General features: G+C 41.1%; 1 protein-coding gene across 3 annotated transcripts in view; it reads left to right on the top strand.

Moving 5' to 3' along the window:
* iqsec3a (IQ motif and Sec7 domain ArfGEF 3a) overlaps positions 1–16,327 on the top strand; it is a 96,575-nt gene extending 80,248 nt beyond the window's left edge. For 2 of the 3 annotated variants that reach the window (XM_020599508.1, XM_020599506.1), the window contains 7 exons: positions 1,563–1,702; positions 6,412–6,537; positions 7,720–7,819; positions 8,132–8,290; positions 9,764–9,856; positions 10,240–10,283; positions 13,098–16,327. In XM_020599508.1, the coding sequence (XP_020455164.1) occupies positions 1,563–1,702; positions 6,412–6,537; positions 7,720–7,819; positions 8,132–8,290; positions 9,764–9,856; positions 10,240–10,283; positions 13,098–13,664 (1,229 nt within the window). In that variant the 3' untranslated portion in view covers positions 13,665–16,327. The remainder of the gene's footprint in view (positions 1–1,562; positions 1,703–6,411; positions 6,538–7,719; positions 7,820–8,131; positions 8,291–9,763; positions 9,857–10,239; positions 10,284–13,097) is intronic. The other variant, XM_020599507.1, reaches the window with a different exon arrangement.
* Positions 16,328–17,835: the final 1,508 nt, after the last annotated feature.

Genomic DNA, 17,835 nt, shown 5'->3' with positions numbered 1-17,835 from the left:
AGTGGCGTAGAGGGGGGAAGGCGGCGGGGGTGTATGCATTTCTGGCATTTGCATACAGTAGGTCCAGAGTTTTATTGTCCCTCGTGCGGCAATTAACATACTGTTTGAAGTTAGGGAGGGTGGCCGAGAAGGGGAGGGAGGCATGGTTAAAGTCCCCCGAGATAAGAATTAAAGCACGTGGATGTCGTGCAGTCCGGGTGCGTGCTCAGCGCGCAGCCTTAGCATCGGCCGAAGGATTAATGTACACCATCATCAAAATCACATGGGAGTGCTCCCTAGGGATGTAGTACGGCCGTACGCTCATAGCTAATAGTTCAATGTCCCAGCTACAGAATTTTTCCTTAACAGTTATGTGTTCGGGATTGCACCATCTGTTATTAAAGTAAATCGCCAAACCTCCACCTTTCCACTTACCACTGTCAGCCTGCTTCGATCTGCCCGAATTAGTGTAAATCCTTGTAAGGAGACCACAGAATCTGGAGTGTTGTTGTTCAGCCAGGTCTCGGTGAAGCATAGCAGGCTTCTCTCCCTATACTCACGTTACAGTCTCATTAGCGCTGTTAGCTCGTCCATCTTGTTGGAGAATGACCACACCGTTACCCATAAAGACAGATGGTAAACATGGCCTATACTTCCGTTTCATCTCCCGGCACTTTATGCCGGCTCTGCAGCCCAGCATTTCACGCCGTGTTTCCAAGGGAATCTCCAGCTTCTCCCCGTGAGGTTGCTTCTGAGTGTTAGTAGTTGGCTTCGGGTGTAAACAATGCGACCGGCATCTCCTGACTCTGGAGCTCGCGAAGTAGTAAGAGTCATAATGCAAACACAATGACAGTTTGTACTCCTGGTAGCACAGCACCACTGAGGACTACAGCAAGAGAATAACACAAAGCAAACACTGGAAAACTTAATAAAAACATGAAAGAAAACACAACCAGACCAGAGCTGCTGAAACTTGCTGCCACTCAGCGCAGCGCATGCGTCGTTAGTTGTGGCAGGTTCATTTTCTCAAAACACATCCTGCGCCATTGAAAACCCAATTTCCCACATTGGACAGTACAGCTGTGTGGATATAATGGGGAACATCTTGAGAGCAACCTTTCAGCCTAATGACATGCAGCTCTACCTGTTGAAATGCCACAGTCTGAACTGAACTGTGTTGCAGACAGAACATCTTCCAAGAACAAGGCAGATAACCAAATAACCTGACAGAACATCTTCCAAGAACAAGGCAGGGTGTTAACCATTTCACTCACCAAATAACCTCCGCTTACGGTGCCTTCTTTCATTACATAATAGCTACAGTACAGTGAAAAACAAAGTCAAAGAAGGACAGATGGGGAGATGACAGACACACCTCTCTTTTACTCAGATTCTACATCTTTGTATTTTGTATTTGCATGTTTGTTTTTTCCAGTGTCAGTGACATATCCACAGCTGTGTTTAAGCTAGACTACACTGCTGAAACTGCAGTCACTCTACAATCCTCCAGATGGACAAGCTTGTTTGCTAAAATTAAAAGCAACCACCCTGTGATGTTTGTAATCAGCCTATTCTTGTCTTAGGTGTGGATGATGGTGCAGACATCCCTAGAGACATGGTGGTGGGAATCTATGAAAGAATACAACAAAGGGAGCTTCGCTCCAATGAAGACCACGTCACCTATGTCTCCAAGGTTGAGCAGTCCATCGTTGGCATGAAAACGGTGAGGACACACACACACAATTTGTACTTCTAAACTTGTGGTGTCCCTTCATAATGTTAAATGGTCTTATACTTGTATAGCGCTTTTCTCTGCATTGTACTCAAGGCACAATATTTGGCCATTCATCCATTTGCACTCCCAAGCACTCACAAATTCACACACCAGTGATATCACCAGGAGTAGGTGGGGGTTCATTGCCTTGCTCAAGGACGCTTCGACAGCCAGCCTTCAGTTAGAAGATGACCTGCTCTGAGCCACAGCCACCCATAGTCATCCATTTGCAGCCCCCCTCAACTTTAACCTGACCACTTCAGGCAGTAGAACAAGTTGTAAATGCATCATATTTATTACTTTATAAAGACATGATGGCAAATACCTGGACAGTTACACATTCAGCAGACTTGGTGCCACATTAGTATTCAGTCGTAGCCATGTCTCTGGCAAATCTGGGTCAAATTTTCAAACAGTTTTTAACTGCGTTTTAAGGGGAAAATGTACATATTGCTTGTATGTTGCTGTGTCCTGTGCTGTGAAACAGCATTCGCTCCTTAATATCCAGTGTGCGCTTAACTTTTCGAGGCTGCGTTTTCTTCCTTAGGAGAGAACCATGCACAACACAGAGATCATCACTTTGTTACTGTATGAGTGAATTTTCAAGCTACAAAGGGCTAAAGGGGTATTCTCTTAAAAACATATGACTGACTTTAATTGACAAAGACAAACTCACTGGGGTTTCAGATGTTGCAGCACAATCTATGATATATTTTAAACCTTGGTTTCATTTTGTTTGTTTGCTTTAACAAAAGAAGGAGTTTGTCTGCGGTGGGAGTTGGAGAAAAGGATCATTATATGTCTCAAGGACTGCAAAACCATTGTGAATTAATTTATGCACTACTAGAAATCTCCAACTCTTACCATGTCCGTGAAAGGAAAATCCTCTGCTAACCCAAAAAAGCACTCTGGCTTTAACCATTGGGGGCAACTTGGGGTTCAGTGTCTTGCCCAAGGATGCTTCGACATGTGGACTGCAGGCACTGAGCTTTGAACCTTCAACCCCCCAGTTGGGAGACGACTGCTCTACCCACTGAACTAGGAAATGATTATAAATGGCTGGAATGTGACAGCATGTACAAGGAGTACTGCACCGTCTGCCACCGGGCTTCCTCAGTAAGTCACGGAGGAATTTGTGACATTAAACAGCATGTATACGGAGAAAAATCACAAAAGGAGTGGGAGGAGGACCCAGGGAGTGGGAGAACTGTTAAAGTTCCTTGTAAGCCAGGCATCTCCAGAGGCTGTGTTCCATAGTTCAGTTGCCCTAAATAAATACAATTCAATAATTAATCCTTCCTTTATTTAGAAGATTCCATCTGTAATCTAAAATGTGTTTGCACTAATGATTGAGATGTTTTCATAACACCACCCCACCCCCAACCCCGGCATCCCTTATTTCCATTTTTGCAAGCTGGCAACCCTAGCAAGCAGTGAAGATTCTCCCTCGCTCTTCAATCTGATTCTGCTCTTACAAATCCGTTCCTGTGCTCTCAAATCTGTATTTGCACTTACAATCCTGTGTCTGCACACTCTCAAATGCTGAGCTGCAAACTCAGTAGTGCTTGAAATGTGGTTAGAGAGCCCTCAACCATTATGGTGGGGACCTGCTTCCATAAAAGACAGACTCAGATGCAGAAGAGCATCAATCAGTGTAAGTGACAGCTTACACTGATTGGTGCGGGAATGTGCTCTGTGCACTCTCATGAAAGTGAAAGGGTTTTACAATGCTTCAACAGAGTTCTACTGCAATCAGTGTACAAAAATCTTTCAATTCTTTATTTATAAAACAGAAACGGTTACTGTTTTTCCCCACAGACTTTTGGATATTCAACATTGTAACACATATTGCATTCACATAGGAGTGCCAGGTTTAAACATGCCATCAAAACTGCTTTCAGGTGAAGGCAGTCACTGTACGCTGTCTATTTCATGAGAAGTGGAACAGAACACCATTAAACTGTTTACAAGACACTGTCAAATTATAAAAGAAAATCACATTTCTGATTAAATCCTTGCAATGCTAATGATATTCCAATCAACCTTATCTGTAGTTTTTAAGCATGCTATCACACTAAAACACATATGAGGAACATGGTAGTTACTAGCTTAACAGCATTTCTACATTGTGTTAACTGTAAGTCAACCTGTCTCATGCTGCTTGCTGTCCATCTATAATACAAACAAGCTTTTGGTTGATTTCACTATAAATTCACTTTTTAATTAGTTTTTGAATTTAATCTCACTTAACTTTCCAAATGACATTGGAACTCTGACATTGAAACGACTGCAGCCGTGATGTTTTTTATTTCCCATTTTTTGGCCTGTGCCTTCAACTGTCTGTCAATGATGGATGAGTAGCCATAGAATGACAGAAGGAGTGTTGTCTTAGCCAAAACAATGATGGATTGTTGTGACAGAAAGTGACTTCTGCTGCCCATGGGAGCTGTTCACCATAAAAAGAAATAGACTTAGTTTTCCACAGCAGCTGTCACTGTAATTCTATTATAGATTACAAACATCTTATCTATTATGCTCTCAATAGTCCACATGACAATATTTTTTTTATAATAGGTTTCTTCATAGTAGGAGTTGGGTTGATGTAAATATTTAATGAAAGCCTTCTAATAGTCCTTCTAGAATATGGTGAAGTATCTTGTATCTAAATGTTTTCCTACATGAACATGATTCACAGAATACATGTTACCCATAAATAATTAGTTAATGAATAGATTGGCAAATTTCATCAAATGTTTCTTAAAAGTCATGTCAGGAAAGGACTTTTATTTTTTGAATGAGCAGGAGGTATTTCATACTAATGATGTCTTTACATGTTTCTGACATTAGTGCTGGGCAGAAACCAGTGATGAAAAAGCAGGAGGGAAAGTGACAGTGGTCTGTAATCACTGCATTGCAAGTCATCCACAGGAGGCAGAGGGAATAAAATCAGAAAATGCACATTGAAAACATATTTGTAGATGGAACCAAATCCACAACTCATTCAGCTGCAGTTTGAATTTCTGCAGTGATTGAACACGGAAATCTAGAAGAGACATGTCAGAGAGACAAGAGTGCAAAGGGGTGAGGACATGATTAGATCACTCTGAAAAGGCGTTGGCCATTTTTGCAGTGTAATTTGCTTAAACCTGAAAAAGCACTTAAATTGAAGAGGAGAAGCCAGGCCTCTAGTAACACAACTCCAGCATCTTACATAAATGAATAAATACATTTACACCTGACTTCCAAGTACAGTGTAATGCTGCCGCCACCTTTGCTAATCCACCTTGGTGGGGTGAAAGAGCCAATAGCTAAATAACAAGATGTGTACTGCAAAAAAATCACTACACTCCATTTGGCAACAGCTCACAAAAGCAAGTAGAACAAGCTTCACCATACCAGGTACACTGTAAACCATGTGAAACTGACTTTAAAATGCTGCTGCCTTAAAGCTACTCTTCCTAATTTCTTTTTAGCTGATGATAGAGGGTCTAGTGAGATTCAAAACACCATAAGCCAATTCTGGGTACAACTTATGTCTCTTAAAAATAGTTCCTACGCCCTCAGCCCTCAGAACGACTTTCAGTTTGATGCTCCAAGTCTCTTATATTGGCTCTGAGGACCGAGGACGGTGCTGGAGGAACCATGAATGAGGATACACAAGACCATCCTTTGTGGAAGTTTTTTGTGAACTTCACATGCCCCTTTATCAGAAATCAGTTGGTGATCAGACACTTCAGATGAAGGATCTGAGGAAAGGACATCTCATGTCATTAATAATGTTCTTCCTCAAGTCCTTTCTCCTCATTTCTCCTCTTATCTTACGTGGGTGAGAGTAAGACAAGAAAAGATGCAAGTGAGGGAAACGACAGTGCTTATAAGAAACATGAACTGTACCCTGTGACCTTTCCATCACGTCCTGTTTCCTAGTGACATGGACTATGGATGCCTGGTTGCGACAAACTGTATAAAATGTAGCCACCAGTTCGAAGCTAGCATTAGCTGACTAATGAGTAAATTAGGCAATCCAGTAGAATGCTCCTGTTACTGCTGATGTGACAGAAAGCACTAACATTATATAAAGCCCTGTAACTCCAAAATTAAGAAGATATGGATTCGATAGAAAGGTAAACTTTTGGCCATGCTAGGTCTAAGGTTGCTAAGGTTATTAAAGCAAACATATTAGCTTTATGTGTTAACACATCCAGAAGGGAGAACACCACATCTGAATCAAATTTGAGTCTGCTTTTAACACTCTCCATATCAAAAGCCAAACCAATGTTAACCCTGGTTTTTGCTCTTTGTGACACTCTGGATTCTGTCCCGCTGTCTGGCAGCCACTGTTTCAGATTTTTTAAAAGAACAAGAGGTCCTTTGTTGCCAGGTGTTTAAAAATGACTACTAGTAGTTCAAAAACACTTCTAATAACCTTCACTAGAAGGTTGGCAAGGCTAATTTATGGAAGCTGGAATAACAACAGAAGTACTGTATGCAGCAGACTGTCAAAGAGGTGATTAGTTTATCAGAGACATCATGTCCTGTCCCATTGTCACTCAACCAGACAATGTAAAATCTTAGTTAATGCACATTTATACATATGAGTTAACTGAACTTAGGCTGACTAACGTTGTTTTGACAGCTGTGCGTTTCTTTCTCTGCAGGTTCTTTCGGTCCCTCACAGAAGATTGGTGTGCTGTAGTCGTCTTTTTGAGGTGACAGACGTCAACAAGGCCCAAAAACAAGCAGCACACCAAAGAGAAGTCTTCCTCTTTAATGACCTTATTGTGGTAAGCATGCAAAAAGCTTTGTACCTTCATTCATTTGAAAACTATAAGTTTTGTTTCTTTTAAACCACCCCTCAAATGGACATTTCTGCTGCACACAGTTGAACTTTAAAGCTGCTTATTTTGTTGTGACAGCTGCAATGCACCATCACCTACTTTGACTGTGAGCCTATTGTCAAGGCTCTCTCTGTCTTCTTTTATGTTTCTTCATAACTCAGGCATCTTCAGCCATTTCCTTTAATAACAGATATTAGCAAATGCAGTGTTGTAGTGCACTTGTGAGCAGAGAGCTGTCCCATAGCCAGCAGCTTTAAAGGACCAGTAATAAAGTTGCATTCCACTTAGGCCTTGGTCCAGATAAGTTACTCACTTGGTCCAAAGTCTTGTAAAATGGAATGAATTATCAAAGGTTTAATGTTGGGCATAATTACTGGGCTCATTGGGAGCCACTAGAGGTTATCTAACCAAACAATTTAACTACTCTCATAATTAAGTTAGATGTTGTTCTCACACTAACAAAAGACAGCAAAAGGGAAAAGCAGCACCACTATCTGCCCACCTCCATTTTTCTTTCAGCTGAAATGTAAGAATAATTGGTAGAAGCAGAAAAAAGGAGATTAAAAGACACTTTTGAAGTAAGTGGCTAGAGAAGTTATCGGCCAAAAGTCAGTGGTGAGATATATTTCAGCATGGCGTTCTCTCCTGACAGCTTAGAAAGTGCAGCAAAAACAGCATTACTCCAACAGATTGGAAGTGATGGTGACTTTCCTTTGAATTTGGTCTGTTCTAGCAACGTGAACATGTCAAGAAGTGCCAACATGATTTATTCTGTTTAATATATCTTTCCTGGTAAATTATACCCCACAGTAGCTGTGCCTAAAAAATGTGCCTCGTGTTTCTCTATCAGTGAAAAAGCTTGAATAATGTCTCTAATCCATCCTGATATTAGTGCACCATCCAAAACACACTGAAGGTAGTGCGCATTAATATTGAATCAATTTGTTCTTTAAATGTATTTTAAATGATTAACCGGTTGTTCTTTCTGAGCCTTCCTTGAAGTTTTGTGATACGGAAGTCTTAGTGACAATCAAAAAGATTTCAGAACTGTTGAGAACACTAAACAAAATAATTTAATCTTTGTCATTAAAAGTTGTTGCTATAGCTGGTTTCTAATTGTTTTCTCAGATCCTGAAGCTATGTCCAAAGAAGAAGAGTTCTGCAGCCTACACTTTCTGCAAAGCAATGGGCCTACTTGGCATGCAGTTCCACCTGTTTGAAAATGAATGTGAGTCACTGTGTCTGCAGTGCAGACAACTGGCATAAAAACATCATACACCCCATGTAATGACCATACTTTGGACTGAATAAATGAAAAAAAAACTTTTCATACATTCATTTTCATATTTGCAATATACTGCAAGTTGATTGTTTTCATGGCAACATCTGCAAAGGAAAACAGTCTATATTGTGCAGATTGTCATTTTAGATCTTTTTGTACAATATTCATGTCTCTTAAGTAATATATATATATAACATTATCTTGCAAAAAGTACTGTCGTTTTTTTCTCAACAACTTAACTCCCTCTGCGCTCCCCAGACTACCCTCATGGCATCACTATCCTCTCACCGTTTGGTTCAGACAAGAAGCAGGTACTTAACTTCTGTGCCCAAAGTGCTGAGGAGTTGCTCAAGTTTGTGGAAGACCTGAAGGAATCAATTGCAGAGGTGTCAGAGATGGAGCAAATACGCATAGAGTGTATGTATACACCATTACGCTAATTTCCCCCCCAATAAGAAAATATTTTGTAATAATTAGTGTGTATTCCTCATGTAGCAATGCACCCTGCAGTATACGATCATGTTACATTTTGTACCAAAGCGGTAGCCTCACATTTTGGTAAGTTGGAATCAATTGGTCCTCAGATACAACACATAAATCAAAAGGCATCTAACATTTGTGCCATTTGTGTAGATGCAGATTTGCATTTTGTTTTCATTGGTGCACAGAAGCCCAAACAGACTGCAGGAGGGCAGTGAATTGGAGGTGAAAAGAGAGACCAGTATTCCTGAAAACAGCTATGCATCTGAGTTGTTTTTGGTTTATGAGCATATGAAACTCTCCAGACAATAAAACCTGTGCAAACGTAGACACATATGGACAACCTGAGTGTCCAGAACCACGGCTCCTGCCACTGGGCGTCAAAGAGAATGTCCCTGCTATGATCCACCGCAACAGCTTTACCCTTCACAGAGACGGAGGGGCAGCCCAAGGAAAGCAGGCAACAACATATGGAGACAGGCAGGGATTGACAGAAGAACTTATTTCTGTCTCTACAGTGGAGCTTGGATAGACAGCATCTGTGCGCACAAGCACCAAATGCCATACATACAAATAAGAATGCATGCTGGGACATATTTTTTAAAAGACATAGAAACACAAAAACAGCACAAATGTTTCTCAAGACATAATGTATGAACATAATTTAGATGAAGAGAGAATAATTTTTCAAAAATATTCTGGGAAGGTTCCTGGGGATAAAATGTGTGATTTCATAGTAATTTTAGGTGAAATGACAATTCATAATAATAACTGTTCTTTATACAAGATTAAATTTATGTTCATCCTGCTCAGAAATTGCACATCTTGGCATGTTCAGCTGATTTTAATTAGTATCAAAATACTACCCTTTTAAGGAAACTTCTAAATAGATTATTGTAAAATTTGATTGGAAAATAAAGTTACCATTAAACCAGTTTACAGTTTCATCTGACCCTTTTTCTGTGACAACAAAAATAGAAAAGGGGACACTTTCTGTTTGGCTGCCATCACATTTTTGGCACACTTGCACCCAGATGAACTGGAGGACACTTTGTATTGCAGCCTGAATGTCTCATCTGGTAGTTATGTGGTTCAGCATCAAAATTAGAATGCAGCACGGTGTCAGAGACAAAACAACATTTAGTCATCACGATTGGAAATGACATGCAATTACCATCAAGTGTGAAGTTTAATTAGAGAGATGTAGAGTTGTGTTTTGAGCTTAGTGAAGAGAGTGGGAGGGGAAGGCAACAAGAGGCTGTTTGTGTGTGTGTGCACTCAGACATTTGAAAAATAATTATACCAATTAACGTTGCAACTCTTATCCCTATCTCCCTGCTTATCTACATCCTTTGCTCTCTTCCATAGGGATTTATGATGATCATCATCTCTGTCTTCTGTTCTCTGCAGGGGAGCTGGAAAAGCAGCAGGGAGCCAAGACACACACAGTAAAGAACAATGGCACACAGCTAGAACTGCGTGGCAAACATAGCTCCCCATCAGGTGTGTGTGTGTGTCCGTACTGTCTCTTTTTAATTTTATTAAACCCACTACTGAGACCGTGTCCCGCACTGCATTAATGCACCTGCTGTTGACACACGGTTGTTCCACTGCACTTTTATGAACTGATCATTTGGAAAAAGAAGTTATTGACTATTATTAAAAGGGGGTGATTTGTGCTAGAATTGCAAATATTGTAAACTGGGCAATTCACTGTTTGCTAAGCCAAGCCCCCAATGCAGTTCATTAAGTATCTAAAATTGCTTGTCATTATTTTGAAATACAAATGCATTTGTTGTTCCTTTTAAGGTGCAGTAAAAGAATAAAAATCCTTTTTAACACAGACATTTCGCTGCCACTTTTATCCCTCTTTCTTCCACACCCAGGAAACCAGGGGGTAGATGACAGAAGTGGACACAACGCAGTAGAGGTAAGTGCTAACTGACAGGGCTGTGCCCGAAACAACAGGTAAGTCAGCGCAGTAAGAGGCAGCGCAGTGTATCACTATCTAGGTAGGATGAGATGAGATGAATCCACAGGACCAGTCATACTGTATGTTTAAGTTAGGGTTAGAAGCGTCAAGCAGGAGTGGGTGACGAGTGCATGAGAGAGCGAGTGCTGCTGGGTAAAGCGCTGCGGGCATGTGAGGTAACACAAACCAACTAAATATTAGGTAAATGGACTCCTGTCCTGTACAAAAATGAAAGCTGGCGGTCCGGGGAATTTAATAAAACCATAGCAGTCAGAATAGGTTCTGATCTAAATCACACTAAAAAAAAGAACAGGCTATAATTAGTTTCACAAGCTTATGTAGAAATTATAATTCCTTTAAGGCTTTTCAAAAAAAAAAGAAGGAAGCAGCCATGCTAGAGGTACAGTAGCTCAGATCAGAGGATGTGCGCACACACCCACATTTAGCACCAAGACATTACTTAATGTCATTCTTATTTTAGGGTTTTTTTTCTCTCACTGGTGTCGTTAGTGGCTCCTGTATTTAGTTCACCCTGAGATCTATTAAACTTCAGATCTCATTGTATAAGAGGCTATCATACTTTTTCAAATTTATGTTGATCATGGCTCCCTATTATCAGCACCCAAAGGCTGCTAAAAGAAAAACAGCCCTTGTATGCATACAGTGAAATCAGTAGATATTCCACTGCACTACAAAGCAATCATTTTATTTTTATGCCTTTAAATGAAGCCATGTTTGTGCTGCTGTAATTATTGTCATTCTACAGGCATTTTTTTGGTATTCAGTATGAAATATATGTAATTACACGGGAGTCTAACCATCTCTTGAATAAAGATTTATAGCTTAATTACCAGTGAGCTGTGTGGAATTAAAAAGCCACTGAAAATCACCCTGACTCTGTTTGGCTTTTCATTCACAGCCCTTAACTCCACTACTGTAGGAAGTACTAGGAAAGGTCTTCTGGTGCCTGGAGGATGTTAACTGAAAAGCCCCATGGGCACTGTAGGTCAGCTTGCTTACTTGCTTCCCTCAGAGATCTGGCAAAAGGATGGGAGGTGACAACTCAAGGCCACCTGCACATTACTATGTTAAAAGGCTATATTTTCATCTGCAGTATAGCTTAAATCAGTTCCATTCCAAAAAAGGACAATCTCTTATATGGCTGATTATGGGCTTTCCTTCTTCCCAGTTTTTTTCCACCCCTCTATGCACCTCAGGTTCATGGTTGTCCTAGCTACCTTCAACACCTGTCTTCCCCCTCTGCTACGCAGCCAAAGGTAAATGTCGGTGGTTGGTGCGGAGCCGTTAGCTGTCAAAACACATTTATCTTGGAAACCAAAAGGGTCACGCAGAGAAACCCGGCTTACACACAGAGAGGCATGACTATAGGGATGTAAGAATCCCTTAGAATATTTGATAAGCAAGTTGAGGTTCTAATTGTCTGGTGTAGAGCAGTAACAATAAGCAAGTCTGTGGAGATTCAAAATGGCTCATTTGGTTAGAGCTCTAAGAACAGTTAAGACAACCAGTGGTATAATTTATGTACATCTTAGCCTTGCTTTTGAAAAAGAGTCCAGCCAATAGAATTAATCTGAGAAGTGTTAATGTGTTCATCTGAGTCACTTTTGATTAATACATAGTTCACAGCAGTTAGGATTTATGGACAGCAATGATGAAAAGGGCTTTAAACCAAACCTGGTAATGACCCGTTAGTCCAACAAAGCCAACAGTTTGGTGGAGTACATGTTTAAACACAAAGTATCTGTTAGTCTCGGACATGAAAAAGTTAAAGCACAAAACAAGCTTTCTACACAGAACAGGAAAAGCAGGCAAATAGAGGATATGATATTCATTTTAATACTGAGCCGTCTACTTTAAACCCATGTAAATATATTTATCAATAACAAAATTTAATCTTAATGATATCTGAAGCCATTTGCTTGTGATGCTGTGGTTGCACAGTCTTTACAAGTCTTTCTGTCCTCTATTCACTGTAGGCTATGCATTTTAGTCTGTGCTCATTCCAAGAATTTTGATGATACTCCCTATATTTCTGTTCTGACATATGCACAATAAGGTAACTTGGAAGCATACTTCCTAGCATAGCCTATGTAAACAGAGTTCCTGGTGAGAAACAAAAAAGGAGCGGAGATAACAGGGGGAAAAGCAGTCAGGGCAGATAGCTGTCAACAAAAAACTAGAGCTGAAACAAATGTGATATTTGGAGGTTTGCATTCTGATGAGTGTTGCCTGTCTGTGGTTGTCAGCCTGCTCACCTTCTCACCTCCTCTCCCTCTTTTTCGTATGACCTCCGACCTCCGTCTATGTTCTGGTAACCTTGATCCCTTCCAACCCCCTCCCCCCCGTGTCCGCTGTCACAATAGCGCCACACAGTGGTTTGGAAAGGAGACACAGGGGCCCTCAGTGTCCCCTTTGGAACCACCGGGCCCCTTCTGTAGCACTGCACCAAAAGTCTTCTCCCTATTCCCCACAGCTCCTTCTGACCCCAGTCACACACTGGTTCTCCCAGCATCCAGTCTGCACTGCTCCCACTTCCTACGGAGGTGGAGGGAGGAGAATGTACAGTAGTCACAATAATTTTACACCTCCACTGACATCCAACACCTAAGCCCCCCACACATGCCCTGTATGTGTGTGTGCGCATGCTGTGTGTTCACCACCCCCCAAAAAGAAAGAGGGCTTGACGGATTGTAGAGGAGGAACCAGTTTTATAACATTTGATGCTGTTCTCTTGGCTGTTTTCTAAACTAGGTGTCAATTCACAACAGGCTTCAGACGTACCAGCTCAGCAGCAGCGCGGTTCGGAGCCCTGAGAGTATGGTCCTTCTTAAACACCAGGGGGAGCTGCTTTTCCAGCAAGAGCCCCAGGGGCTAACCCAGGGGCCAGCGCCTCCACCTCAGCATCCGCAGCTGCAGTCAGCGGCAAGCACCCCCGCCCACCACCTCCACCTCCAGCAGCACCACCAGCCTGCTGTCTGCATGGCTGATCTGCGGCCCGAGACACTCATCCAGTGTCAGCAGATTGTCAAAGTCATCATGCTCGACAACAGCAGCCACGGACGCGTAGAGGCCTTCCTCAGCCAAACACCCACACACCACCACCACCACTATCAGCATCACCACCACAGCCACCACCAGCTCAGTCAATCTGCCATGTCCACCCCGGTCCATTTGCTGGACAGCTCCCATGGCAATGACGGCCCCCAGCCCCCGCTGCCTCCCCCGCCTCCGCCTTACAACCATCCACACCAGTATATACCCCCAGACCCTCGCCTCAGCCTGCACCGGACCCCAAGTGGCTCTCGGAGCATGGTGTAAATAAACAACTTAGTATTATATCCCTGAAAGACACACACACACTTCCACCAAACCCAACCTCTTCTCTACCTATTTAACAGTACATGATGTACATATATACATAAAAACGAAAGAGCTATAATAAAAAAAGAAACCACACTAATATGCATATATTTAAGGAAAAAATAAATTCAAGGAAAAAAAAATCACAGTTTTAAAAGAGATATTGAGAAATAAAGATATAAAGTTTTACTTGATTCCACGTGTATTTTGAAATATTATGTAGTTTTAACAAATTTCTATAACTTTTTGTGAGTTTTAACTCTTGCTCGAGAGAAACGCACTGATACCATTTCTGGATGGAGTCCTTGTAGTTCCAGTGTTAACAAAATGAGCGATCCGATAACGGACGGACACACTCCAAGGACCTTCTGCTTCTCTTCGCTTTTCATCCCAAACCACATACCTACTGTGCTGTATGTGCGCGTGCGTGCATAGTTGACACTTTCTGTTAAATGTGCCAAAATCCATACGCCTCCACTAAACACTGACTTCTTTGCACTTGACTCAATGCTAGGGCTAGAAGAAAAGAAAACACTCTTCTCTTTTGCTTTGAGAAAAGATCCTTTCGCACTTCTCCCTGAAGGAGCACAAAACTATTAACAAAACTGATATTTCATAAAATGCTATCTTCCCATTTGTGCTTCTGTGGATTTATTTATGTGATGGAGAGCCTTCTCTCTTCTTCTCTGCTCTGCTGGATTAAAAAAGAAGAAACAAAAGCCAAACAACATCCGCTCCTCTGTTGTGTTGTGGCTCTCTATCATCTCTATCACTCAGTTGTTTCTCTCCATAGATTGCTCTGTAGTGAAGGAAACAAAGGCAACCATTCATACAGAATTGCTGCCAAACCAAAAAGTCAGTGCAGGATTCCTCTGTTGATGTTTGTCTTTTACACGTCATATGTAATATCGTTACTACTTAAGAGGAATTCTAGCCACATTCATCTGCTGACAATGGAAAACTGTCTTATTTTGAAAGCGCTTCTGAAACTGCTGGCTGACTTTCCTAAACCAACAACAATTCAGTATTCACATGTAATATATGTACAACTTTGCTGTCATATGTCTTTGCTTTTTCAGGAAACCATGAATTTCCATGAAGACGCTTCTGCTACAGCTGTTAAAGATAAACTTTTGTGTTTATTTTAATGTGCGTGAAGCATATTCCTCTGTCATTGGTGGATAAATGCAGGACTGAGTCCACCTACAAAGCATCCACACACCGTCTCTTTATGTTTGTATGACTCCTAGGGTTAGTTTCAGCTCTGTGTGACTGTTTTCTTCTCCCTGCTAACCTTTCAGTCTGATATTTTTAAAAAGCAAAAACACTACAGAGGCACACACACAGTATATTGCAAATACTGGCATTACTGGCATTGTTTGTGTTGCTGGCTACCCTGCTTTAAATGAGAATGAGACAAAAAGAATGCATTATCTAATCTCTTTGTCTTTCACCCAAGCCTAGATTGTAAATACCACACTGAAGCAGTGTCAGAAATAACAAGTGAGCTACCTTTTACTTAATGCCCTGTCATGCGTCCTTATTTCTGAAATAGGTCAGCGACTGCTCCAGCCTGAATGCATCCATCTTTTAAACATAAGCCCAACTAGGTACTGTGGAATGTATGTTCAGTTATCTCTGCTCCCATCTGTCTGATTGGTTCATTTAGAATCACAGAGCCACTCTATGTCAGCTTTCTGTCCTTTTCCACTCATTTTTTCACCAATGCAAAAAATAGCACTTTCATAATAAATTAATAAAGAGCTTTTATTGGTATTTTAATCATTTTACCTGCTCTAAAACCTCTGAAGGTTATGTATTACATTCTAGCACATAGCACCAAAAGTTCTCTTATGAAGGATTTTATGCTGATGGATGATTATTAATTTATTTGTTTAACTAAGTCTAATGTGATGATTTTCTCTTGCATGGCATCAGCTTGCAACCTATTGAACCTTGATTCTCAAAAGTCCTGAATCTTTTGTGCATGACTGAATTTGCAGTGCGCACACTAGTCGGAGTTGAAAATGACAGCTTTTTGTTAGGCTATAAAAGATGGTTTGTGGTGGGTATAAATATAAAAATATTAATTTATGGTAGCAAGCACTCATTCAGTGATAAATTCGAATTAGACACCTTTCACCAAAATTGGGCCATTTTTGCTCCCTTGTCTTTCTCTCCCCTTTGTTTGTGGTTTCATAGTTTTTCCTACTTGATTAACTATTTTATGTGATAAACCTGCTGTGAGTGCAATAAACACGATTATGAGGCACACTGAAAATCATGGGTTTATGTTTGAAAGAAAACCAATGTAGCATTTCTGCAGTGTATCACATGAAATGGATGTGCAGTAGTGGCTAACTTTCATAAAGAAACTGACAAAAGGGCTCTGCCATACCAGTGCACTGCTTCATGAATGATGTGTGGATCTCGTCTGTCTCTTTAACACTGTGTTTGCTCATACTAGTTTAAAAAAAACTGCAAAAGGTAGATATATAGGGACTGACAGGTGGAAATCGAGTGCAACAGATATGAACCATCACCTCCCTCAGTTGGCTTTGAATCCCTCTCTACCTGTCTTTGCAGTATATCAACATGCTATTAAAGATGATTAAAATCTATTCACCACAATGATTTGCTTTGCTGGTTCTTGGATTTTACTATGCATTAGGGTACAGTGTGACTTAACATTTTAATTTTACACATGAAAGATTCATCAAAAAGTGGAAGGTGGAACAATATGTGTTATAAAAAGTACAAGTAACTAGATGAAAGGTAACCGGTGCTGTACATATTTCAGCACCAGGCACAGAGAACATTGATGAGAGAGAGAGAGAGTGCTTTTTACTAATGCATGCATGAAATAAAATAAAACTAATTTGACCCAGAAGAATGTTAATGGTCTTTCAGGCAACAATTTGTCATTCATTAATACTGCTTGTGGCTTGTGCCACCCCTGGCTCAGACCATGGCCTCAAAGAAAAGACTGACTCTGACACTTAACATAAATAGCTGCAAACATTTAGCCTATGTCAGTTCATCTGATAGATAATAATCAGGGGTATCAAAAACAAACATCACAGTACAATACAATATGGCCAACTAAAACAGGGCACAGTATACTCTGCAGAGTGATGTAGGCCTACAGCATGTTGCAGTTTATAGGAACAAAGACATGGATAGGTCAAATGGCTGCCATAAGTAAACAGGGTACATATGTGTATTAAATCAAAATCAAAGCACACCAGGCTACATTGACTTTTCATCAGCAACAATTAAAGTTACCGTTCATATACAGATGAACACTATAATTTCTAGGTATAATTAAGACATCAAATTCCAGGATCACTTATCAACAAACCAGCCTAGAACACCACACACACACGTATGAGCTTTGTGACTGCCAACACAAATAGGCCAGGTTGCCTCCAAGGGATCCAGTCCTCATCAACACCATCACATATTCAATGCTATCTTCTACTTCTTCTTCTTTTGGCTGTTCCCGTTAGGGGTCGCCACAGCGAATCATCTGTTTCCACCTAACTCTATCCTCAGCATCCTCTACTCTCACCCCAGTTAACTTCATGTCCTCTTTTAGCACATCCATATATCTCCTCTTTGGCCTTCCTCTTGACCTCTTGCCTGGCAGCTCCATCTCCAACATCCTTCTACCAATATAACTGCTATCCCTCCTCTGCACATGTCCAAACCATCTCAATCTGGACTCTCTGACCTTGTCCCCAAAACAGCCGACCTGAGCTGTCCCTCTGATGTGCTCATTCCTAATCCTGTCCATCCTGGTCCCTCCTAAAGAGAACCTCAACATCCTCATCTCTGCTACCTCCATCTCTGCCTCTTGTCTTTTCCTCACTGCTACAGTCTCTAACCCATACAGCATAGCTGGTCTCACTACTGTCTTGTACACCTTTCCTTTGATTCTTGCTGACACTCTTCTGTCACACAACACTCCTCACACATTGTTCCACTTCCCTCCCTCTCATTCATACACATGTATTCTGTCTTACTACAACTGACTTTCATTCCTCTTCTTTCCAACACAGACCTCCGCCTTCCAAGGTGTTCCTCCACCTGCTCTCTGCTCTCACTACAGATCACAATGTCATCCGCA

This window comes from Monopterus albus, unplaced genomic scaffold (genome assembly GCF_001952655.1).
Source record: "Monopterus albus unplaced genomic scaffold, M_albus_1.0 scaffold41.1, whole genome shotgun sequence".
NCBI lineage: Eukaryota > Metazoa > Chordata > Actinopteri > Synbranchiformes > Synbranchidae > Monopterus > Monopterus albus.
Note: the sequence above shows the minus strand (reverse complement) of the source record. Positions and strands in the feature narration are given on the sequence as shown.